At 46.1% G+C, this 25026-nt stretch overlaps 1 protein-coding gene across 2 annotated transcripts in view; it reads right to left on the reverse strand.

Annotated features, from left to right (window-relative positions):
* Nucleotides 1-25026, reverse strand: part of VAV2 (vav guanine nucleotide exchange factor 2) — a 141074-nt gene that overhangs the window by 19413 nt on the left and 96635 nt on the right. For both annotated transcript variants that reach the window (XM_061603735.1, XM_061603734.1), the window contains exons 4-13: nucleotides 19600-19668; nucleotides 13055-13157; nucleotides 11624-11722; nucleotides 8830-8898; nucleotides 8346-8446; nucleotides 5650-5749; nucleotides 4907-5002; nucleotides 4471-4539; nucleotides 1816-1902; nucleotides 1075-1160 (exon numbers count right to left, since the gene is read on the reverse strand). In XM_061603735.1, coding sequence (XP_061459719.1) covers nucleotides 1075-1160; nucleotides 1816-1902; nucleotides 4471-4539; nucleotides 4907-5002; nucleotides 5650-5749; nucleotides 8346-8446; nucleotides 8830-8898; nucleotides 11624-11722; nucleotides 13055-13157; nucleotides 19600-19668 — 879 coding nt within the window. The remainder of the gene's footprint in view (nucleotides 1-1074; nucleotides 1161-1815; nucleotides 1903-4470; nucleotides 4540-4906; nucleotides 5003-5649; nucleotides 5750-8345; nucleotides 8447-8829; nucleotides 8899-11623; nucleotides 11723-13054; nucleotides 13158-19599; nucleotides 19669-25026) is intronic.

Below are 25026 nucleotides of genomic sequence, written 5' to 3' on the forward strand. Positions count from 1 at the left end.
AAGGCACATTGTCAACAGACTGAAAATGGCTGAAGAGTCACTGAGTTGCAACCAGTGCTAGTCCTAATCAGAGCAGACCCACTGAAATTGATAGGCATGACCAACGTGGGTCCGTTAATTTCAGTGGGTCTACTCTGAGTGGAACTTAGTTGAATAAAACACATTCTCTCTCCCTATCCCCACCCCTGAGGCAGCCTGGGATCTTCACATCCACACCATCCATTTAAAGCTCATTTATATCACTTTCCACAGTCAAAACGTTCTGGGAACTATAGTTCACCTCTCACAGAGCTACCATTCCCAGCACCCGTAACCAACTACAGTTCCCCAGACTCTTTGGGAGGGAGCCACAACTGTTAAAATGGGATAAGGGTGCTTTAAATGGATGGTGTGGATGTGACCTATAGTTCTGTGAGGTAGGAAGGATCTCTAAGAAGTACCTTCAGCAAACTACAGTTCCCAGGATTCCCTGAGAGAAGCAACTGGCAACTAAACTGCTATGAAGTGGATAAAAATTTGTAGCCAATATATGCCCTTAACCTTGTAACTTTTTGCAAATGCATACAAAAAAGGGTGAGCTAAAATCAACAACATAAACTTATTCTAACCATCACCATCACCACTCAGCACTCCCTCTGACTGTCAGCACTGGCATTACGCTCAAAAGTACAGTCCAAACCCACAAGCGCACCACAGCGTTCCGCAGCATCTGGAGCCTCTGGGCTAGCATCCAAGGCAGTCCCACTTAAATCGCATTGCGGTAATGCAGTTGTGAAATCACCAGCGCATGAACCATCCAGCAGGAAGGGTCGGAGTTGGCACACCACCTGAAGCTGGTGGAAGGCACTTCTCCTTGCAGAGGCCACCACTGCCTCCAATGGCAGCACTGGATCCAGCTGCACACCCCAAACTATGGACCCAGGGAAGGGACCCCACTGGGAACAGGCAATATACCCAGCTTCCAGACCCAGTTCTATGCTGTGGAGTTAGAGATGTGAAAAGCTACGGATCACTGGGACAACATGCTATCCGAAACTAGGTTTCCATTCCTTCTTTCCCCTCTTGCTTGCTCACCTATCCTGCTTCGTGTGATTTACTATCGACCGGACCTTCAGTTCGCCATCTATCTTCGGCCTTCCGTACTCTTCCAGTTTCACTGGCTGTGGGATAAGGCGGGAAAGTGCTAAGAGAAAGCAGTGCAAACAACAGCATTCAAATTTAACTGAACGATGGGACCAGCCTCAGATCCTGGCTTCAAATCTTGGTTAAGAGGGTAGCACGAGAAGTTGGGAGCCAGAGGAGGGGAGGGGAGTAAAATACCATGGCTCCCGATCTTCTGATATAAACCCCAAGGCTCCCAGTCTTGTATTGTGTGGTCTGTTTTTAAGGCTGCTGCTTGTTTGCTTTTAATTACTGTAGGCTCTGTTTTTGTTTTGTTTATAGGTTGCATTTTTAAGTTGCAACGCACCGTAACTCAAGGGTCGAGCACCTGCCTTGCATCCAGAAGGCCCAGGTTCAATCCCCAATGGCATCTCCAGGTAGGGCAGGGGGGGAACCTGTCTGAAACCCTGGACAGCTGCTGCCATTCAGTGTAGACAATACTCAGCTAGGCGAGCTGACTTAGTCTCAGGCAGCTTCTTACTTAAATCACCCCTTTACTTGCAACTATGGGGACTGGAATCTTATTTTATTTTGGGGCAAGGGCCACAGCTCCGAGGCAGGGCCCCAAGAATTGCACGCAGAAGCCCCTCCACCATGACTACAACCTCACAGAAGAAAAAAGGAAGAAATGATAGTGGAGGTTTTCAACCTTACCAAGTTTTCTATGGAACTCTGAAATTCACTTATTTTCTTTAACGTCTCCTTGTCCCGCTTGACCTCGTTTATGTACATGGCCAAGTCCTGAAAAATAAAACCCACACATGAAACTGATTGAAATGTTATTATCTGGTTGGGTCAGATGAGAGCTGTCACTGCAATAAGAAAAATAGCTGGATGGACCAAATCTGGGATTGCCTCGTTCACAATATCATTGTGTGTGTTATGTGCCTTCAAGTCGATTACGACTTATGGTGACCCTATGAATCAGCGACCTCCAAGAGCATCTGTCATGAGCCACCCTGTTCAGATTTTGTAAGTTCAGTCTGTGGCTTCCTTTATGGAATCAATCCATCTCTTCTTTGGCCTTCCTCTTTTTCTACTCTCTTCTGTTTTTCCAAGCATTATTGTCTTTTCTAGTGAATCATATCTTCTCATGATGTGTCCAAAGTATGATACCCTCAATTTCATCATTTTAGCTTCTAGTGACAGTTCTGTTTTAATTTGTTCTAACACCCAACTATTTTGTCTTTTTCTGCAGTCCATGGTATGTGCTAAGCTCTCCTCCAACACCACATTTCAAAGGAGTTGATCTTTCTCTTATCCGCTTTTTACACTGTCCAGCGTTCACATCCATACATACAGAATGATCCTGACTTTGGTGTTCAGCGATACATCTCTTTGCATTTGAGGACCTTTTCTAGTTCTCTCACAGCTGTCCTCCCCAGGGCTGCTCTACATTTAATGTGGCAATGACGGCTACCGTGGCTACGCCGGCGCGTCACGCAGAAAACGCATACAGCGCGGAGGACAGCCCTGCGCCCCTCCACAAGGCTTGTGTGTGCATGCGCCCAGTGGGAGTTTGTGGCGACCCGCACAGAACGTTCAAGAGTGTTTTAAGGTATGTTGCAGGGAACATGCAATTGCTGGGCAAAGCGGGTCTCCGTCTCGGCTCTGCAATTCTCCTGCCAGCCCAGGAGAGGGCAGGAGATGGTGGACGGCTGAGAAAGGCAAGCAAGACTTTCCCAGCCTCTTGCTCGTGTCCCGCAAGAGAGCTGCCATGTGCAGTAAGAAAAATCAATCCATTCATCAGACACTTGTTGTGAGCCCAAGCGCTGACGCAGGGAACAGACTGCCCGCAGAGACTTCTACAGCCCCCTGCCCTTGCCTCATTTTAATCAGCCCTGTCTTTAAGAGGGGGCCAGGGAGCATTCATATCCCGCCACCTCTCTGCCACAGGAGTGATGGGAGTGGGAAACATTTTGCAGCCCGAGGGCCGCATATCCTCATGGGGAAACTTCTGGGGACCCCGTGCCGGCGGTGGATGGGGCCAAAGCAGGCATGCGCACATATACAGCAGACACTCACATGCATATATTAAGTGCATAGACACTGCACATACTTACTGGGATATAGCACATATGGCACATGAATGGGCACACTTGCCCCCCCAGGCAATAAGGATTTTTTTTTTAAAAAAAGGGGGGTGCAGCTACAGAGGGGAGCTTTGACCCTTCCCTCCCTCAGCTGTTCTTTAAGAACATCCGAAGAGCCTCGCTGCTGGATCAGGCCAAAGGGGCCCATCTAGTCCAGCCTCCTGTCCTCACAGTGGCCAACCAGATGCCCCAATGGGAAGCCCACAAGCAGGGCCAGAGTGCAACAGCAGCTCTCCCCTTCTACAGTTTCCAGCAACTGGTATTAAGTAGCATATTGCCTCCAACGGTGGAGGGACAACATAGCCACTGTGGCTAGTTGCCATCGATAGCCTCATCCCACATGAATTTATCTAATCTTCTTTTAAAGCCTTCCAAGTTGGCGGCCGTCACTGAGTCCCTGTGGGAGCGAATTCTGCAGTGCAACTCTGCGCTCTATGAAGAAGTCCTTTGTCTGCCCTGAACCTTCTAACATTCAGCTTCATTGGATGTCCACAAGTTCTAGTGCTATGAGAGAGGGAGAAAAACTTCTCTCTGTCCACTCTCTCCACGCCATGCATCATTTTATAGACCTCTAGCATTTCTCCTCTTTCACCTCTTTAAAGAGCCCCAAATGCTGTAACTTTTCCTCATAGTGGGAGTCGCTTTCCCTGAAGATCGTTGCTCCCCTGCACCAGACACAGAATTTGGGGAGAAATAATTCCTCTCTCTCCCCCAGATGCCACCCACAGGGCGACTCAGAGACCACCTTGCCCTGAGGGGAGCACAGAAAGGGATCAAATAATCCTGGAGAGCTGCCCAGAATTATTATATATTTATTTATTTATACCCCGCCTTATGGCCAAAAGGCCCTCAAGGCGGTTTACAAGGAAAACACAAATACAGGAATACATCCATAAAACAATACAATTTACAAAATTAAATAACAAATAACATTATTTAAAAAACAGTGATATCTGCCCTTGGAGGAGGCTGCCCATCGAGCCTCTGCATGAGCTCTGGGATTGCTTCTTAAAAAAGACATACACAAGGACTCCCCACTTGTGATTCCCAGCAACAGTGGAGGAGAACATAGCCACTGTGGCTAGTAGCCACTGACAGCCTTATCCGCTGTGAATTCTTCTATGAGACCACATGGAACATTAGGAAAGGCAGGACTTTGGAATGATATAGGGACCCCCCCACACACATATCTGGATTAAAAATACAGAGCCCCTACCTGCATGGCCTCCAGGGCCTCCTTGAGCTGCTGCTTTTCTGGACGATCAGATGAATGGCTGAGGAGCTCCTGAAAGAGAATTGCACCACATCAGAGGCATTTCTGCACCGGTGTCCTGCTCTAACCCACAGCGTGAGCCACAAAGCTGTGGTGCCACCGGTCAGTAGCAAAACCGTGGCAAACTTTCTTCATCCAAGGAATCACCTGCGGAATGGAAGTGGGGGTTGTGTGTGATGGCAGGTGGTGCCCTCCTCTGCGTTGCTGGGAAACAGAGGCCTGTTACGATCAACCACATATAACCATTGAAGAGAGTGTGTGTGTGTGCATGTTGTGGTGCGCCAGTTAACCCAGAGCCTTCTCCAAGGGGAAGGAACAAGAATTGATATTGTGGCTGGAAGAATTTCTGCCTATCAGAATGCAGGTGAACCCAACTTACTTTTAATAAGAGGTGATACTTCAAAACCCTTTGCATTGGCACCACCAACAGATCTTGCAATTTAAACTTCCCATCCTGAACTTTCAATGTGCATTCCTTGAAGGGAAACAAAAAGGGGAAAAAATGAGGATGCATTTTCACAAATTCTTGTTTGGGAAGACTTGTACCACTTCAGGCTACAGGTAAGAAATCCCAGTTCTGAATGATCCACAGTGTAGGAAAACTCTTTGCATGGAAAAAAAGAAAAGCCTAGCCTATAAGGGAGCCAAGGCCAGTCCATAGAAAAATACATAGAGGATAAGGCTATCAGTGCCTACTAACCATGAGGGTTATGTTCTCCTTACACTGTTGTAGACAGTATGCCTCTGAAAACTAGATGCAGGAAACCCCAGGAGAGGAGAGTTGCTGTTGCGCACTTAGGTCCTGCTTGTGGGCTTCCCATTGGGCCATCTGGCTGGCCAATGTGAGAACAGGATGCTGGACTAGATGGGCCACTGGCCTGATCCAGCAGGACTCTCCTTATGTTCTTATGTTGTGTCCAGCTCTCTACTGGCAGAGATTCCCAGCAACTGGTATTCAGAGGAAGAACATAACCATCGCATCTAGTAGACATATTGATAATTTTATCCTCTGTCAATGTCCTCTTTTAAAGTTGTCCAAGCTGGGATCCTCCAGGACAGGTGGATCTGGTAGCCAACTTGCTGATCTCCCTCCCCCCCCCAAATGCCTAGAACTTAAGTCACCTCGACTTTTTGCCGAACATCCTCTCGGTTGGCCATCAGGTGGTTCAACGTGGTCTGGGCGTATTCCATGTGGCTGCAATACTCGCCATATATCAAGAGCCTACAAGGAAGCAGAGGGGAAAGGGTTAACACATTTGACCCTCTGCTTAGCCCATTTTGGCAAGGCTGAATCCCAGATAACTTTGGTCATACTACCGTTGTCATTAATAATAATATTTATTAGTTGCATTTTTTCAAAGTGACTTGCCCATTAAAATAAAACATCAAAGACATCAATATCAGATAAAAAACTGCAATATGCAAAAAGTAAAATGCTCATTCCAACAATATATTTACAAGGAAAAAGCCCCACCCACCCCACTTAAAAGATGAGCGCATCAAAGTCTACCAGTGATCCCACTTCTGCCACTGACCGGCGAGTGGCTAGCTTCAGGTCAGCCATGGCCTCTCTCTCAGCCCTACTGGGAGATTGCTGCGGACTGAACGAGGGATCTTTTGCATGCAACGCCGCTGCTGTATCGCTCATCCAAACAGTGACAGCTGCAGGATGTCAGTGGCATCCTTCATTTCAGGTAAGTGAAAATATAACATAAAAGGTCCAAACCTGCTTACTCGGAAGGACCAACTGTTTTATTGTAGGCCTTTATTTTTTAGTAAGTGCTTTTAAATGTTTTTTTTTAAAAAAAATCTGTTATTAGATTGGCCTGTATATATGCTGCCCTGAGCTCCTTTGGAGGAAAGGTGACGTAAAAATATAATCAATAAATGAACTCTGATGAATGCCTCTTGCCTGGATGAAGAGGGGTATATGAGTCTCCCTCTCCGTGTGTAGAAATCTATGGATTTTTCCACAGCTGGAATGTAGCATATTGTTCAAAGGGGAAGAGTCACATCTGTCGCCCTGCCCCTCTTTTTCCCTGGCCTCATCCACTATTGGCATGAGGCCCCTGGAATGTTGCCCACAAGGGAATGCGGCCCTTGGGCTGATAAAAAGGTTCTCCACCCGCGTGACCTAAACTATCCAAACTGTTAATCGCAGCCAGCCCTGTCTGAAACAGCTGCAAAATCCGGATTCCATAGTGGGTGGAATACAGACAGAGACACACACGGGTGGATCTTATATAATATCTTGCTTTCTCTTGCATCACTTTCTTTGTATCCCTGCCAATTTGGCTGCCTGCTCATGTTGAAACAGCCACCCTTGGACAGTCTGCTGAGGGAGACAACTGGAATCTTTGCAAGGAGTTGCAAACTTTATGCTAACGGCTTGGACGTGAATGCCTTTCTGGGGTGTTTCAGGGGCTGGAGCTCCAAAGGAAGGCCGGGATTTTATGGGCCAAAGGATTCGGGCAGGGAAGGCTGGCACCAGGGAAGTGTGGAGTCCCTCTGAAAAATTATTGTCAGCCTCATTGGAAACTCTCTTTGCTTCCCTAGAAACTCCTTGTGAGTGAGAGACTCCAGATTCACCCCAAAAGGCAAGTCCCAGCTCTTGAGTTTCTTCACCAAACACAGGGACAATAGCTGTATCAAGCTTCTCTGTGTGTCCCAGTGGGGGACGAGCGGAACACACTTTGGACATTTTTGCTAGCTTCATCAAAATTCTTTTTTTACTCCTCTCAAAATGTCATTTGGGAGAAATTCAGGACCAATTTCAGCAGGAACATGGATGGGTGAATCTATCAATTTCAATCTCCCTTTCTTCTTCTTCCAATCTTAAATTCAACTTTCACGTCAGTTTGCAAATTCTTTTTTAAAAGTCCATGAAAGTTCGTCAGCATTTTAGTGCCAGTTCCTCCTAATACACCCATTTGCATGCAATTTCACCTAATAGACACAGTTTTTGCAAAGCAGTTCCCTCTAATATCCATTTTTCTATGCTGTTTGCATGCTGACGTTGCCTGTCCTTTAAGTGAACACATACGCCTAACAGGTGTAATTCCCCCCAAGCACACACATATTTTTCAAAGTGCACATTAGCAGCTTTCCAACTGCACATTTCCCCCCAACTCCACATTTTGTGTTCAACTGCACACTGAAAACAAAACGTTGTGCTGTTGTATCCCGCCCGGCTCCTTAGTCAGGGGCTTCACAAGAACTTGGTGGTGGAAGCAAAATACTCTGAACACCAAGAGAGTGACCCAGTTCAATCATAAGGATGTCAATCATAATGCAGTAAAAATGTTGTGTTGTCAAACAGAAGCTGTTCACTAGAGGCCAACACGTTTCAGGTTTGGATAGATGACCAAGTACTGCAAAATGCTGACCAATCAGGAACAACACAAAGCTTACAAGGAACAGCCAAAATAATATTTAGGCTGCTCTCTGTTATAAAGTATTTTGGTTGTTCCTCCTAAGTTTTATATTGTTTCTGATTGATCAGCATTCTGCAATACTTTTTGCAGTACATTTTAAATAATTTTGCAATGGTTTAATACTTCCTATCTAGAAAACTTGTCACGATTATTTATTTTGGTCAACTAATTATGTGTTATTTGCTACAGACTGCCCTTGAAAAAGGGCCATTCAGACCTGAAACGTGGCTGTAGCAAACAGCTTTTATTTGACAACAAAACATTTTTACTGCATTGTGATTGACCCTGGTATTCTTGGAGAAGCGGTTGCCTCCCTCGGTTTTCCTCCTTCTGGTGTGTCTCCTCTCTCTCCCCTCCTCTGCAATTTACTCCCCCCCCCTTTACCTTTCTTTGAATTCTAGGAACACTTTGGCTAAACTGCTTCCTCCAGACATCATGGAAACATCGATGGCTCTCAGGAAGCTGAAGTGGACTTTAATGAGGTCCTGGGGAAAAAAGGAAAAAGAAAATTAGCAAGTTCACAACCCCAATGGTTACACTGACATATACGAAAGACAATGGAATTTACTTATTATTTTAAAAAACCAAAAACAAATCAGGCCAACATTAACCACTGAGGATCTCTTAAAGGGTCCACAAAGTGAGTTATAAACTGTGGTGGAATCGGGCCTGAAACCTCGTTTCAGCAGCCGCTGGTAGCTCCATGTCAATGGGGCAGCAGAATCCAGGGTTCAGTTTAAGCTTTCAAGGCGCTGTCCAAGGTCCTGAACATGGAGCCACAACTGCCCAATTTCCTTAAAGCAAGAAAAAAAATGGCAGCTCATCCAATTGGGAGCAATTTAAGCATCTGAATCTTAGATGGCGTTACCTCCAAGTTGATAAATATCGCTTCCATGTCTTGTGGGGTCAGAACCAGCCTCAACGGATTCATGTAATTCTGAAAAAAAAAAAATGAAACAGACTGCCTTCATGTCAATCCCGACTTAAGGCGACCCCATGAATAGGGTTTTCATGGTAAGCGGTATTGAGAGGTGGTTTACCATTGCCTCCCTCTGAGGCTGAGAGGCAGTGACTGGCCCAAGGTCACCCAGTGAGCTTCATGGCTGTGTGGGGAATCGAACCCTGGTCTCCCAGGTCATAGTCCAACACTCTAACCACTGTGCCACAGCAAAACAGAAATTTATATATATATACCTCCTGTCCTTCCTCTCAGAAGGAGCCCAGGGCGCCAAACAAAACACTCTAAAACATCTTAAAAACAGACTTTAAAATATCTTAAAACATCTTTTAAAACATCTTTTTAAAAAAGCTTTAAACTTGACAACAGGTGGAAAACTGAAGGGGGCCCTCCAGACCTCCCCCATCTGGCCCTCAGAACTCTCTGCAGGCCACACACCTGCTCCCCAACACACAGTCAGAAATGCTAACAGGGTGACTGTAGAATGGACGATGGACTGACTCAGAAAATAATAAGCTGACCTTTTTTAAAAAAAATAAAGGTTGATGTTTTTACTTAATCACCAAAAGGGAAAGTAATTACTATTCTCAATAGCACTTTGTTCCACACCATTATGCTGCTGAAGTCATCGTCTGTATATCTCTGTTGGGGGGGGGGAAGTTTTTGAAATTCTGAAGCATAAAACCAAACCACAATTCATCAAAACTAATCAAAAGTCATGATGGGTGCAGCAAAAATGTTCCTTTTAATCCAATTACTTCCAGGGACAAGCCGCCACTGACAAGACCCCCAAGATGAATGGCTTGGCGTCCCTATCACTTCAAGGCCATCAACCCGATAATGATGTGGAGCTCTTGCCAAGTGGGAAGAGCTATGAGTCTTTTTTTTTTTTTTTAAACCCTATTGGTGGATCAAGGCAGGGAGCAGGCTGGGGCAGAAAAGAGTCCTTGCAGAGGGACTCCTAAAAAAATTTTTTTTTGTACGACCACAATTACAAGATAAAACTTTGCCTCCTTTTGCAATGTGTTCAGCTCCAGGGTAGGTTTTCTGATGGTGGAAAGATTAGGCTTATAGAAATCTAGAGTGCGACTATGCTTGGAACACTATGTACAATTCTGGTTGCCTCACCACAGAAAGCATCTTGTACAGCCAGAAAAGATTCAGAAAAGGGCAACCAAAATGATCAAGGAAATTGAGCGACTCCCCTATGAGGAACATTTGCAGCATTTGGGGCTCTTTAGTTTAGAGAAAAGGTGAGTCAGAGGTGACATGATAGAAGTGTATAATATTATGCATGGTGCGGAGAAAGTTGACAGAGAAAATTGTATCTCCCTCTCCAGTGGACATCCAATGAAGCTGAATGTTGGAAGATTCAGGGCACACAAAAGAAAGTCACCAGTGGAGAGAGCGCTACTGTGGCACTCAGGGCCTGCTTGTGGGCTTCTTCCCATAATGGGCCCCTGGTTGGCCCCTGTGAGAACAGGATGCTGTACTAGAGGGCCCCCTCTGGCCTGAGCCAGCTGCAGGGGTCTAATTAGGTCCTTTCAGTCTCCTCGAGACAAGGGCTGGCTGTTTTCATGCCTCTCCTGTTGCAGCAGTTCCCTCTGAAGAGCTGGTTCAGCCACGAAACAAACTGTCTCTTCCTTGCTGTGCCAAACAATTCACCTGGCCCACCCCTCAACAGTTCTCCATCCGTTAATGAGAAAAGAAACTGCATTTGAAAATTATCAGAGGGGAAGAGAAACAACTGTGAAATTAGCATAGGTGGCGTGCAGCGTTTTGTTGCGGTTACCTCACTTTCGAGGTGAATAAGAGTTGTTTATCTTTCATTCTACAAATAATCTCGCCAGTTACCTTCTTCCTACAGACTCCCCTGGCTTCCCGCACTTCAATCAAAGCTCAGAGGGAAGACGTCATGAGGTTAACTTCGCCCATGGGGGCTTTTTCAGACCAGGAAATGCAGGTAGCCGGGGAGGCTGTAGAGAACTGGAAAAATGTTTAAAATAAAGCAAAACAGCCTCGCCCACCTGGCAGTGAAAGGGTAAGCTCAAAACTCCAACTTAATCCATGCAGGATCACCTGCAAACAGGATCCTTTGGACAGACATGCTGCTCGTTGTGAATCTCCTGTGTGGTCTCTGGAAGCTGCTCCAGAACAGGTCACCTTTTCCACAAAGCACTTAACACGCCAACCTTTATCTCTTCAACCACAACAAAGTTTGCATATGTGCAACTGCATCTGCTTGCATTCATCGCCAATATCCTTTTGATTGATTATTTATTACGGTCAAAGACCAGTCCATACAGAATGTACAAGTGAGAAACAGGGGGGGAAAGTAAAATAATGTAACTCTTGCACATAATAAAACCAAGCAAACCACAATAGGAGATTTTCTTGTAAAGCACGAAAATATTAAAGGTTAATATTACGAAAATATTATTTAATCATTACCCTTCAACAATCAATAGCACCTTTCTTCCTTGCCCCGCGCCGTTCCCTGTTGTCAAAATTTTAGACTGTAAGGTCCTTGGGGCAGAGACCTGGGGTTGTTTTCAATTAGGTCCTCCTCAGAGGAGACCCACTGAGATTAATGATTCTAAGCTCATCATGTCTATTAACTACAAAGGGCCTTCTCTGAATAGGACTTAGTTGAATACCCAGGCGCGCTCCATACATAACGTGGCATTTCGTACTCGGCACTCACCTTTTCTATGTCTTCTAGCGTCTTGTAGTACTTCGCCTCCGTTTCCTGGATTTCTAGCAAACAGCAGTTCCTTTTGTCATCTTCTGTCATGCCCATTTTCTAGACGAATAAAAGCACACACGCTGGCATCTTAAGACATCTACGTGGCTCATTTTGGAATGGATCTGAATTCAATGGTCCGCAACTCTGGATACATTTCAGGGACACAGGAAGCTGCTTTATATTATCCCATTTAGCTCAGTACTGTCTACACTGACTGGCAGAGGCTCTCCAGGGTTTCAGACAGAGGTCTTTTCCTCAGCCCTCCCTGGAGACGCCGGGGATTGAACCTGGGACCTTCTGTGTGCAAAGCAGATGCTCAGCCACTGAGTTACGGCCCGTCGGTCCAACTAGCTCAGGATTGTCTACACCAGGGTTGCCCAACATGGTGCCCTCCAGAAGTCCTTGGACTCCACCTCACATCATCCCTGGCCATCCAAGGACTCCTTGCGGCCTCCGCATTGGCTGCTCTTGGTCTAACTGCCACGGCAGCGGCTCTCCAGGGTTGCAGACAGAGATGTTTCCTGGCCTTACCCAGTGGAGCCAGTGACTGAACCCGGGGCCTTTTCATGCAAAGCAGGTGTTGTTCTGCAGAGCTATAGCCCCTTTCCTCCCTGGACTACAGGTCCCATCATCCCTCAGCACTGGATGTGCTTTCTGGGGCTGATGAGAGTTGGAGTTCAGCGACATCTGGAGGGCCACAGATGTTCCTTGTCTCTGGTTTGGGTGCACTGTGAAAACGTTTTTTATTCACATGGTGAAAACCTTGGGGTATAAGTATTTTCTTTTTCCTGCTGAGCTTGCTGCTGTTTTATTCCGGTTGTTTTGTGCGGCCTTATTGGTTTTGCTGCACTTGTCAGGCTGCATTCTAATATAAAGATCTATCCGTGTAGCAGAGCGAGGTGCAGAGGGCACCTGAGCTGTCCATTTCCCAGCGTGCAAACCTCGGCTTGCAAGAACAAAAAACACCACCACCCTTTTCACTCACAGCCACAAACTTACCTGCATGTATCTAATCTGAAGCATGCAAAGGTAACAAGCAAAATAAAGAAGGGTTAGACAATTGGCATCATAAACCGCCTGCTTTGTTGTGCAAACCAGGTGCTCCGCCCCCGAGCTGCAGACCCATCCACTTTTCAATCGAAAAATGCAAAAGATGAGCGGTTTGCCCAGCGAGCGTCATAGCCAAGCTGAGATTCGTACCTGGGACCAGCCCAGCATTTTAACCAACCCACCACATTGGCTGTTTAAAACCCCAATGGATCTGGGCGCACCTGTTGTGGACTAGCTGCCGCTGAAAAACATCTGGCTGCATTTGGATAGAAAGGAAATGAGGGCATCTATGGCCTAGTGGTTCCCCCCACCCCCACCAGACAGTCACAACATCCTCACCATGGGCTGCTGCACTTCCACTTTGATAATATCTTCGTAGATATCGTCTCCTTCATCTTCGCACGGGACGCAGTCGTAAATGTCCTCCCCCAAATCATGCTCGCTGGAACGACACAGAGGCCGCTTAATGGCATCCAACCAGAAAAGCTGCCATGTTTGTAGCTAAGGACATGGAAGGGCCTGTCGGCTCAGTGGCCCAACAGCTGGTCAGTCCGCAAAATCTCAAGCTACAAAAAGTGTGGTGGGTGCCGGGGCTGCTGGGAATCAACCTCTGCCTGCCACGCTAAGAGGATAGTTGTGGGCTGACGCAGGGACAGCCAACATGGGGCCTTCAAGAGGCTGCTAGGAAGCTGCCTCACACACAGTCAGACTCAGTGGCCCATCTAGCTCAGTACTGTCTACACTGACTGGCAGCGGCTCTCCAGGTTTTCAGGCAGGGAGTCATTTCCATCCCTACCTGGACGTGGCATTGGGGACTAAACCTAGACCTTCTACATAGAAAGCATGTGTTCTGCCAAGTGAGCTATGGCCCTTTCCCTTAAAAAAAGTATGATTCTAGTCCTCATGAATCTGAATAAAAGGGCTAAATTAAAGAGGAACAATGAAGCCGCCATGGGCATCCCAGGAAATGCTAGTGGGTCAGCAAGTGGCAGAGAGTGTTGTCCTGCTGAGTGGGTGGGAGGCTCTTTAAAAAAGTTTAAAAACAAAGAGAACATAGAGGACAGGATATACTGAGTCTATCTAGCTTCGTGTTGTCTACACTGACTGGCAGAAGCTCTCTGGGGTTTCAGGCAGGGGACATTCCTAGCCCTGCCTGGAGATGCCATTGGGGATTGGACCTTTTCTGTGCATGGAACATGAGAACACAAGAGGATGCCTTATCCTGAGTCCATCTAGTTTAGTACTGTCTACACTGACTGGCAGCAGCTCTCTCCAGGGTTTCAGACAGGGAGTTTCTCCCAGTCCTACCTGGAGATGCCCTTGGGGACTGAACCTGAGTCTTTCTGCAGGCAAAGCAGGCACTCTACAGCTCAGCTGTAGCGATGGAGCCTTTGCATGCACAGCTGCAGGCACAACGGCTTCCTAGCAGCCCGTGCTTTGCACGCAGCGGGCCTGAGATCCAGTCCTTGCCACCTTGAGCAGAGAAGACTGAGGGAAGATATGGCAGCACTCTTCAAGGACTTGAAAGGTTGCCACACAGAGGAGGGCAGGGATCTCTTCTCGATCGTCCCAGAGTGCAGGACACAGAATAATGGGCTCAAGTTGCAGGAAGCCAGATTTAGGCTGAACATCAGGAAAAACTTCCTAACTCATAGAGCCATACGACAATGGAACCAATTGCCTAGAGAGGTGGTGGGGTCTCCAACACTGGAAACATTCAAGAGGCAGCTGGACAGCCACCTGTCGGGAATGCTTTGGGTTGGATTCCTGCATTGAGCAGGGGGTTGGACTTGATGGCCTTAGAGGCCCCTTCCAACTCTACTAGTCTAGGATTCTGTTCTCCCTGCTGTTAAAATATAGACTGCTGTTTGGGGCATTGATCTTTTGGCTTCCTTATGTTGCTCCTTAGGTTAATGGATTCTAGACCTCATAATTCTGAATAAAGCACTGAGCTACATAGGAACACAGGCAACTGCTTTCTACCAAGTCAGACTACTGCTAGACATTGGCTAGGAAGGGGCGTGACCTGAGGGCCAAGCGAGAGGTTTCCTGCTCCTCCTATATATCCTAGAATTTGTCAGAATTCACAGAGGGGGATTTTGAAGGGAATTTGTTTCTATCCTGCCGCTGCTAAAACCCACGCGTGGCATGTTCTCCGCCCTCCCCCTCCTCCACGTTTCTCCTTTGGCAAGCGCGTGAGTCTTCCCCAGCGGGGCAACGGCTTCCGATGGCGAGGGCTGGCTTTGAACTCTGGACGGGAGCTTTGGCCGCCTGCTGGGTTTAAAGCGAGCACTGGCATAAATTGCCTCTCTTTCCTCCTTCACCGCCACCCCCTTTGCAATGAAAAAACGGCACTTTGTCTTTTAGCATCTAAGGCTCTGCAAGAGAGCTTTTTAAAAAACAGTTAAGAACAACAGGAAAAGGTTGGCTCCTGATCTTAAAATGGCAGGTTGGAGGAATAATGGCCTCTTAATTGCCGGGGGCCCTCCAGGGAGTCCAAGGTTCAGGTCACTGCTCAGCTGTGATGAGGCTCACTTGCTCCTCCCATTAGGACCCTGGTGTCCTCAGACCTCAATCCCATCTCTTGGTCAGAGGAGGGAGAGAGGTCACAGCCAGGGAGCCATCGCCTCTTGCTCCAGGACTGTGAAGGCCAGAGGATGTGGCTTTTCTCCGACTCTTCAGGGGGTGCCCCCAATATAGCGCTCATCGTCACCACGCCATAGGAGGCAGTGGACGCAGAACTGGGCAGTGTCCCTTTAAGAAATGGGCAGCTCTTCAGAGGGAGGGGTGGGATTAACAGCAGGTACAGACCAACCAGCCTTCAGAAGGTGCTACTTGGACAGGGTTGAGGGAACCTTTTCAGCCTGAGAGCCGCATTCCCGCCTTCTAGGGGGTCAGATGCCAGTGGTGGGCGGAGCCAGGAGCAAAAGTGGGCGGAGCAATGCATGTCAATTTTCCCTTTGCACAGTAGGCTTGTTCCTGCACTCACCCTCAGTAGCTGAGTTCACGGACACGTCCCAGCCAGGCAAAAAGCCTCCAGGACAGTGCAAAGCAGAGCTGATGAGGGGTGTGGCCTGGGGAGAGAGGGAATGGCTTGGGAAGAGTCCAAGGGCCAGACAGAGAAGCCTGCAGGGCTGTACTTGGCCCTCATTTGCCCCAGTGAGATAAACACGTCTGCCACAAGAGAGCATTGGAGCTGCTTGCTCGGCCATGGGAAACCTGGGCTGGGCAAATCCGCCCTTCTTCGCACACAAATGACAAGCCTTCTCCGCATACGCTGACTCTCTCTCGCAATTGCTGACCCTGTTCGGTCCTTTGCTGCACACACACATCTATTTGCGAGCCACCCCTTTGCAGAGGGTGGTACCCAGGATGGGAGGGCAGCTCTGGTTTCCTAGTAACCAACAGTTTTACCATTTTGCAGGACTGAGCCACAGAGCCCGTGGGCACGACAGCACATGTCAGCACATCGCTTGGGTAATTTTATGAGACAGGGTGGGGAAATGCCAAGGAAGAAATAAAATCAAGGTACCTAGTGAATGTCATGCATTTTTATAACAAAGGGTTGACAAAGTATTTATCACACAGAAGCGTTCCCTTAGACATATTTTTAAGAATTTGCCATCTGAGCTCATGCACAATAATATGCTCCTTTTCTTTTTTTTTTACAATAATTTTTATTCAAATTTTCATAAAACATACAAAACAAAATCATAAAACATTCAAAGACAAAAAACAAAACAAAACAAAAATGATTAAACAAAAAAATAAAATGTTGACTTCCCATTTGTCACAGATCAAATCAGTTATAGGTCTACAATATATAACAATCCTGTCTCTTAAATTATATTATAAAATCACTTTCCTCCAGTAGTTATCTTAATTAATCATCAAATCTCATAAACATTACTTTATTCTTTCCACAAAAAGTCAAAGAGAGGTTTCAATTCTTTAAGAAATATATCTATCAATTTTTCTCCAAATAAACATGTCGATTAATCCATCTCGTTAATAATAATAATAATCTTATTGTCATAACCATAGTCCAAATAAACATATCGATTAATCCATCTCATCAAAATCTGTTAGGTCCAATAATTTCAATAGCCATTATTCCATTATCCATATTAATTCCATCTTCCATCTTCAATAGTCCTGTTAAGTCCAGTAATTTCAGTGTCCAATCTTCCATTATCAGTATTCCATAATAATCTTGCTGTCATAGCCATAGTCATATAATAAGAGTCTGATGGGAATTTCCTCTACCCCAAATATTTTCTTGCCATCAATTCTGAATAAGTTGCTGAAATATTGTTGTAAAGTCATATCTCTGTTCTTCTTTTTTACAAAATGCACTGGCTCATCTCTTGAGAGTTTTTCCATTGTCACATGTCTGCAGTTAATTCCATAGATTTTCTCTATATCAAGCTCCATCACGTCATTCCAGTCCAGAAGATTATCCAAGCCATTGATAACTTTATCTCTAATATCTTCATTAATTTCTTCAGAGATAACGTTAAATTCCAAACAGTAGATTTTATTTCTAATATCCATAAACTCCAGATCTTTTTTCCAATTCCACATTTGTTCCAATCTCCAGGGCTTGTATCTTCCCTTTATTTTTTCTTTTCTCATCTCTGACCTCATTCTCCTCTCTCACAGGATCCCCTATTTCTTTAAGCTCCTGCGTCATTTTGCTCAGTTCAATTTTCAGCTCCTTACTGCCCTGTCGCAGGGTTTGTTTCGTTATCTCAATCTCATCCATTATTTTCTGAAACATAATTACTTCCAGATTCTCAGCCACTTTCTTGATTGCCATTTTTAAAACCACGAAAACAAAACAAAACAAAAATAAAGAAGAACCACTTCTTATTTCAGCAACAATTGGGTTAATATTCCAGGCTTGATGACATCACAGTATAAACAGAGCAGCCTGCCTTATCTCTCTATGTTCAAGAATACAAAACAAATTTAGTTCCCAGCATCAAAACAGTTAGTGGCGTCGTGAAGAAGCAGATTCATCAAAATAAAATAGACCAAAAAGAGAATAGTCCCAGACAATATAATGTTCCTCGGAATAGAAATCCCTCTTCTGTTTATATCTTTAGAATGCACTTCCAGGACAGCTTTTTGCAATAGAAACAGAGATAAGCTGTTAATTTTGTGAATAACAGAGAAGAGTTATAGCTCACCCAGAAGTTCTTTAAAGCTGATTCATTTGACAAATCTCTTTTTGCTGCAACAATTTAAACCAAGTAAAAAAAATAATAGAAAGAAGGGTGCTTGCCTGTTAGTCCGTTTTCTCTTTGAAGAAAAGATAAACGTATCGCATTAATCAGATAGAGCTTGTTCGAAGTCCGTCCGGCATTGCTGGCTGGACCTTTTCTCATAAATTAATGAAATCCAGTCCTCCCAACAAAAACAGGCTTTTGAGGTTGATCTCTACGTTTCTCCCTGCCCGGGAGAAATTTCATCAGTCAAAAAAAAAAATGTTCTGACTGATTTATATCTGAATAAGCTTCTTTTGAGGCGGGAGCCCGTCTCAAAAGCAGGCACAAGCGAAGTCACCCTTCCCGGAAGTCAATTATATGCTGCTTTTCAATTATATTCCAGTGAATATTTTATTCAACACTAGTCCTACTCAGAGTAGACTACTGAACTTAATAAACACAACTGACTTAGGTTCATTAATTTCAGTGAGTCTACTCTGAGCAGGACTTGGTTGACTATGACCCAAAGGTGTTGGGCAACCATATTTTTGTGTTTCAGTGCTGTGGTGTGCAGTCAGGATTTGAACCATCGAACCATCTATCCAGTCAGCAAAACGAGACATTTGAGAATGCAGTGATATGATATTATACACAGCATCTGCTTTTCACATAAGATAGCTTGTACATTATTGTATCTTCAACAGGCTATAGACTTATTGTTTGTAAATTTTGTAAATTATTTCATATCTGTGTTATAAAAACAACACAAACTTCATTTGGTACCCTGATTTTATTTATTGTTTTCCATTTAGACTGGTCAGGAATAATATATTCTATAGGTTTGCTTTTTCACATGGTGGAAAACACGCACAGGTGACCTAACCTAACCCAACTTGGCTTGTTTTTAAGATGTTTTGTATTGTTTTAATATGTTTAAAGTCTTTTGTTTTTAAGATGTTTTAGAGTGCTTTTAGAGTTTTTGTTTGCCACCCTGGGCTCCTTTTGGGAGGAAGGGTGGGATTGTTATTGTTATTATTGGAATTTTAGTAGTTTTGCCAGGACTGCGCCCCCTGAACCACTTTAGTATGCTAAGCTCTGGAACCGTTATCTGCAGAAGATGGAGAGAGAAAGGATCACAGGATCTATTCATCCGCTGTGGCTGAAACACCGGCAACTTTTGACTCCTCTAAATCTTTCTGTTCCAGCTGTTTGTTAGAAGGACCCAGGAACTAAGGAAGAATAGCAACTGTGTTTCCCCCTTCATTCCTCCCAACCCCTTTCCCCCCGGGTCTTTTAGATTGTAAAACCTGAAAGCAGGGACTATCTTATAGTTGGTTTTTGTAAGGACCTTTTTTGGGAGGGCAGTGATGCTTGAAGAGCGCAGTGAAGAAATGCATCAAATAAATAAAGCATTTGCCTGTCTGTAGGGTACACCTCAAGGCTCAGGGTAGAGAACACCCATAAAGAGAGGGAGGGAGGCAACCCAGTGAAAAGAGAGGCCGTACCATTAAAACTTGGTTGACATTCCACCCACCCCCTGCCTGACTGGAATTTGCTCCCCTGAGGTTCACCCTCTGTGCCAAAAAAGCAATTCACAGTTGCAAATAAAAAATCAAATCAAATCAGGAGCAAATAAAACCCTACGGCAGAGACTGTTCTTTGGTAGATACTTACTCAGCCAACTCCTCCAGACTCCGGTACACATCGTCGTCATTTTCTGTGGTCTCCTCTGAAGGGAACGGCCTGGAAATTGGGGGGGGGGGAGAAGAGAGAGAGAGAGAGAGAGAGAGAGAGAGAGAGCGCGCAGGGGGTAGAGAAAATGTAAGTCAGCTAAAAATAGTTGGGAAGATGCCTGTCTGGAAGGGGAAAAGAAAGTGAGAGCATTTATTTCTTTATTAAATGGATATCCCACCCTTCCTCCCAGAGGGAGCCTTGGGCGGCAATCACCTTTACATTGTTCTTTGTAAGAAGTGATTCATCAGTTATGGAATACAAATATGATCAAGAAATAACATAGATGCTTCTCCTGTGATGATGTCATTTATATGTCACCCTGGGCTCTTACTGGGAGGAACGGCAGGATACAAATCAAATAATAAAGAAAGAAAGAAATATTCATTAGATTTCTATCCCACCCTTCCTCCCAGTCGGAGTAGCAAATAAATAAATAAATAAACAAGAATACTAATACGGATAATAATAATGAAATTATTGAATCTCTTCTCACAAGGCACCCCAAAGTGATTTACACTAGGACATATACTGTATTAAAACAATTACATTTATAAAAACATTTTTTTATTATAAAAAAGAAAAAACAGTTTAAATCAACAGCAGCACGACCATAAAATCAATTTGAGCCCAAGACTGATGCCAACAGGGAAAAAGGTTTTAGACAATTTGTTGAAAGAGGAATCCCTTTGGCAGGCACCAAAAAGACCAAAGAGGAGGCACCTATCTGATATGCCGTGGGAGGGAGTTCCGAAGGGTAGGTGTCACTACTCTAAAGGCCTATTCCGGCATCGTGCGGAACGGACTTCCTGATAGGCCAATATCTCCAGGATGCCCTTTCCTGCAGAACACAATGATTGGTTGGGTATGGAGAGGATGAAGTGTCTTTTTGGTATCTGTTAGAGAGGCCCAGATAATGATCCTTGATTCGCACTCAGAGCCTCTGTATCCATGGGAGGCACTATGGTACTCTCCAGATGTTGGACTACAACTCCCATCATTCCTGACCACTAGCCATGCTGGCTGAGCATGATGGGAACTAGAGTCCAGTTCAGTCTCCTTCCACTGTTGGAGACAGTATGCTCCTGGGAATTGCAAGAAGGAAGTGTTCTGGTGCACTCGGGTCCTGCTCATGGGCTTCTTCCCTTTGGGACATCTGGCTGGCCACGGTCAGAACAGGAGGATGGACTAGATGGGTCCCCTTTGGCCTGTTCCAGTGGACAAGCTCTTCTGATATTCTTACATTTAACATCTGGGTGGCATCACATTCCTGTCCTCAAAAAAGATATTGTAGAGCTGGAAAAGGTACAGAAAAGGACAACCATGATGATCAAGGGGATGGAGCAACTCCCTTATGAAGAAAGGTTGCAGCTTTCTTTTCCTTCAGACAAGAGTAAGAGGGGACACCATAGAAGTGTATAAAATTATGCATGGCATGGAAAGAGCGGCCAGAGAGACTTTTTCTCCCTCCGTCATAACACTAGAACTTGTGGACATCCCATGAAGCTGAATTGGGACAGACAAAAGAAAGGATTACTTCATACAGCACATAGTTAAGCTATGGAACTCCTTCCCAGAGGAGGCACTGGCATCCGCCAACTTGGGTGGTTTAAAAGATTAGACAAATATAGGGAGGATAAGGCGATCAGTTGCGATAAGCCATGATGGCTCTGCTCTGCCATGGTTGGAGACAGGATGCTTCTGAAAACCAGTTGCTGGAAGCCGCAGGAGAGGAGAGTGCTCTTGTGCTCAGGTCCTGCTTGCGGGCTTCCCTTTGGGGCATCTGGTTGGCCACTGTGAAAACAGGAGGCTGGACTAGATGGCCCCCTGGTCTGATCCAGAAGGGCTCTTCTTACGTTCTTATGACAGAAAGCCCTACCTTCCATCTGTGCAAAAGGATAACGTCAACAGTGCCGGATTTGGGGGCCGGGATTATCAGAATGGTTAAGGTCCTCCACAGCTCACTTTCTCAGAAAACTAATGCAATTCCTTGTTGCCTGACATTACTGATCAATGAGAAACCTCTCACAAGCTTCCAAGGCAAGGCAAGGGTCAGCACCTTGGAGCACAAACAGCGGGTTCAGGACCTTGGAGAGCACTCCTACAGCGGAGGCCAAACATCCAGGTTGCCTCAGCAAAGTACTGGTGCAACTTGCTGAATTTTAAAGCAGTGCTAAGTAGTCATTGCCTCGAGACCTCGCCACCTGAGTACCTCCTCCGGACCACTTAAAGGGCCAGTGCCTTCTTTTTCAGCCACTGGCCCCTTTGAGGCAATGAGGGTTTCCAGGTGTGGGGATCTCCTCTCTTCTTCATCTTCCAAGGAGTCTGTGGATCAGCCATCAGTGTTTGATGGTAGAGGTGTCTCCTCAGGTCTCAGGGGAATGGGGCCAGGCTCCAATGCCGGCAAAGCATGGATCAATCAATCTCCTCCTCCTCCTCCTCCTCCTCTGAGCTGCATTTGCTGGATAATTTCTGGCCCAGGGGCCATGACAGATGCAAATGAACGGGGGTAAATGGGGGCAACCTTCAAGGCAACTCGATTCCCTAGGCTTGTCTGTTCAAATGGGTTTTCAGGTGGGGCATGGGGGAGGTTAATCAGCTTGGCCAAGGGGCATTTCTTCAAAGGCAGCACTAGGTTGGAGACAGAAAGGCGATGATGGGGAATTGCTTCCTGCAAAAGCAAAACAGAACTCTCAAGGCCCGAAGAACTTGACAGCTTCCTTTTAATTATTGAATAGCTGCTTCCTGATGCCTCGTCCCAGTCGGCCAAGAGAGCGCAGGGCAAACGCGGATTCTAAATCTGCCCTCGCACAGAAATATTCCCAACTGTCAAAGCAACCAGGCATGTTGCAGCTGTCCCCAAACCCAGAAACAAATCCCTCCCCCAACAAATTACTCCAGAGTTTTTCTTCAGTCTGTGAGCCCCAAATACACTTTTGCCACCCATACGGGAGCTGCTCTGTCTGTGTGCGGGTCCCTTCTCAGTCATGACTCTTGCGTCAGAGTAGGACCACATTCACACCAGACGTTTATTCCACTTTGCTGAGAGTTGTTAGGAGAACCCACCCCGGTACCCCTCACAGAGCTACAATTCCCAGAGTTCTCTGGGAAGGGCGACTGACTGTTAAACCACTCGGGGAAATGTAGCTCTATCAGCTCTACCTCGAGATGCCATTGGGGATTGAACCTGGGACCTTCTGCATGCAAGGCAGATGCTCTACCCACTGAGCTACACCCCCTCCCCTATTTGTAGTGCTGTGAATTGCAGGGGAAATGTTCTAGGTTAGGGAGGGGGCCTGTGCAGCCATTTTCCATCCCAGAGTCTGGAAGGCCAACCTTTGCTTTGTATGCTGGAGGTCCCAAGTTCAGTCCACGACATCTCCCACTGCCTGCCTGAAGCCCTGGAGAGCTGCTGCCAGCCAGTGTAGACAATACTGAGCCAGATGGGACAATTCCTATGTTCCTGTTGTACGGAAGAGGGAAGTCCATCCAGTATTCAACCAGTTCTGTCTTTAGCCACTCATGGCATGCAGCCCTTGGAAGGCTCTCCATGAAGAAATGTGGCCCTTGGGCTGAAAAAGGTTCCCTATCCCTGGTGTAAGTATTTTTTTAAAAAAACAAACAAAATGCAAATGCAAATGTGCATACTGAAAGATGTAGACACCACAGAGGAAAAGAGGGAGCCAGTCTGAAGAACCAGTGAAAATTAATATTAAAAAAAAAACGATTGAAGAACTGCTGGTGGCGAGCACCAAAAAGCCAGGGAATTCTTTTCAACAAGCCCCACGCAAAAACGACCCTCCCAAAAGCGGCACCAGGAAACCATCAGGTGCACTCAGCGACTCTCCCCTGCACAGAGCACTGCAGCGGAAGCCACATCTCGCTGGCTGTTTGGCGGTGGGAATCCATGTTCCTTGAGCGCGTTTTCCAACAGCCTGCCGTTGCTTGCCAAGTCTGGCGTCTGTCAAAACCTGTTGCCGTTCCCTCTGAGACATGTTCTGATACTATCTCAAAAGAAAAAAAGAAAAGAGTAACTCAGAGCCTTGAGAAGAGAGAATGATGATGAGGAAGGTGAAACAATGAAATCAGAGGAAGTTTCCCAACTCTTGCAGCAGGGGCGAGAAACATCGGACTTGGGGCCCGAACGTGGCCCTCCAGAGCTCTCCATCTGGTCCTAGGCCACGCCTCATTTCCAACCCACTCACTGGCCCCACTTTGCACCCTGAGTGGTAAAGCCTGGCTGGGACATGCCCATGAATTCTGATCAAGCCTGCCTGAACAGAGAGGGGTCTGTGAGCGTATGCAGAATCTAGCCTACTCCTGGAGCAACTGGCGGGACTTCAGAGCCTGGGCTAGGTGTTCATTGCCTAGAGCCCCCACCCCCTGAACACTGCATCTGGCCAGTGAAAGGGGCCGGTGCCTTCCTCTGTAGCTGTTAGCTCCTTCCAGGCTCCGGGCTTCAATCCTCCAGGCTTGAGGTGGCCAAATGATATTATTTGAAACTTAAAACAGCCGCGTCGAGTATCTGCTAATAACACAGAGGCAGACTTGGGATTCTCAAGGAACCGAGGTGGCTGAAAGGGGCCGGGCCTCTCTTATAGAGAAAATAAAACTGTAACCCTCCAGAGGAACATAAGCAGGGAATAACAGCAAGAGTCCTTTCTTCTGGCATCTCTCTTGAAGTATAGTGCCTCTGCATGGGGAGGTTTCATTTCGTGACCACCGCTAAGACCTGTGCTCGATGCATCTGGTCCAGTCCTTCTTGCAAGAAAACCAGAGGCCACTAAAGCATCTGGTGGCCATGCTTCTCTTAAGCCAATGATGTGTCCCTGCACCAAATGTAGCACTTATCCATTTCTTTGCTGGCAGTGCAGAAAGGACCATATTTCAGGGTTTGCACCCCAGAGAGTGTAAACTCTCCAGTGCACAATATCGCCACTGCACAAGTCGCGGGGAGTTCCTTCTCATGATTCCTCTCTCTCTTCCCAACCTTTGCTTACACCGCAGGGATTTTTTTTTAATTAAGAGAGGGGGAGAGAGAGAGAAAGAGAGAGAGAGATTGGTGGCTCAAAATCTATTACACGGCAACCCTTGTTCCTAATTAGCCAAGCAAGCACCTCTGTGTAATTACAAGTGCCGGGTCACTGTCCATAATTCTGTCCCCTTTTGCTTGCAGGCAATAAATATTCATCACGCCACAAAAAATACCAACAGGTCTTGTAAACAGCTTTCTGACCCCACCTCACTCAGATATTCTCCAATTCATGATACCTCCTCCCCATTTTCCAAGTTCAAACTGTCTCCTCTTAAATGAATGAAAACTGCAAGAGTTTCTCCGGGATTCAGAAGCATTTGCGAACTTTAACCTCC

Source organism: Rhineura floridana, chromosome 20, assembly GCF_030035675.1.
Source record: "Rhineura floridana isolate rRhiFlo1 chromosome 20, rRhiFlo1.hap2, whole genome shotgun sequence".
Lineage (NCBI taxonomy): Eukaryota > Metazoa > Chordata > Lepidosauria > Squamata > Rhineuridae > Rhineura > Rhineura floridana.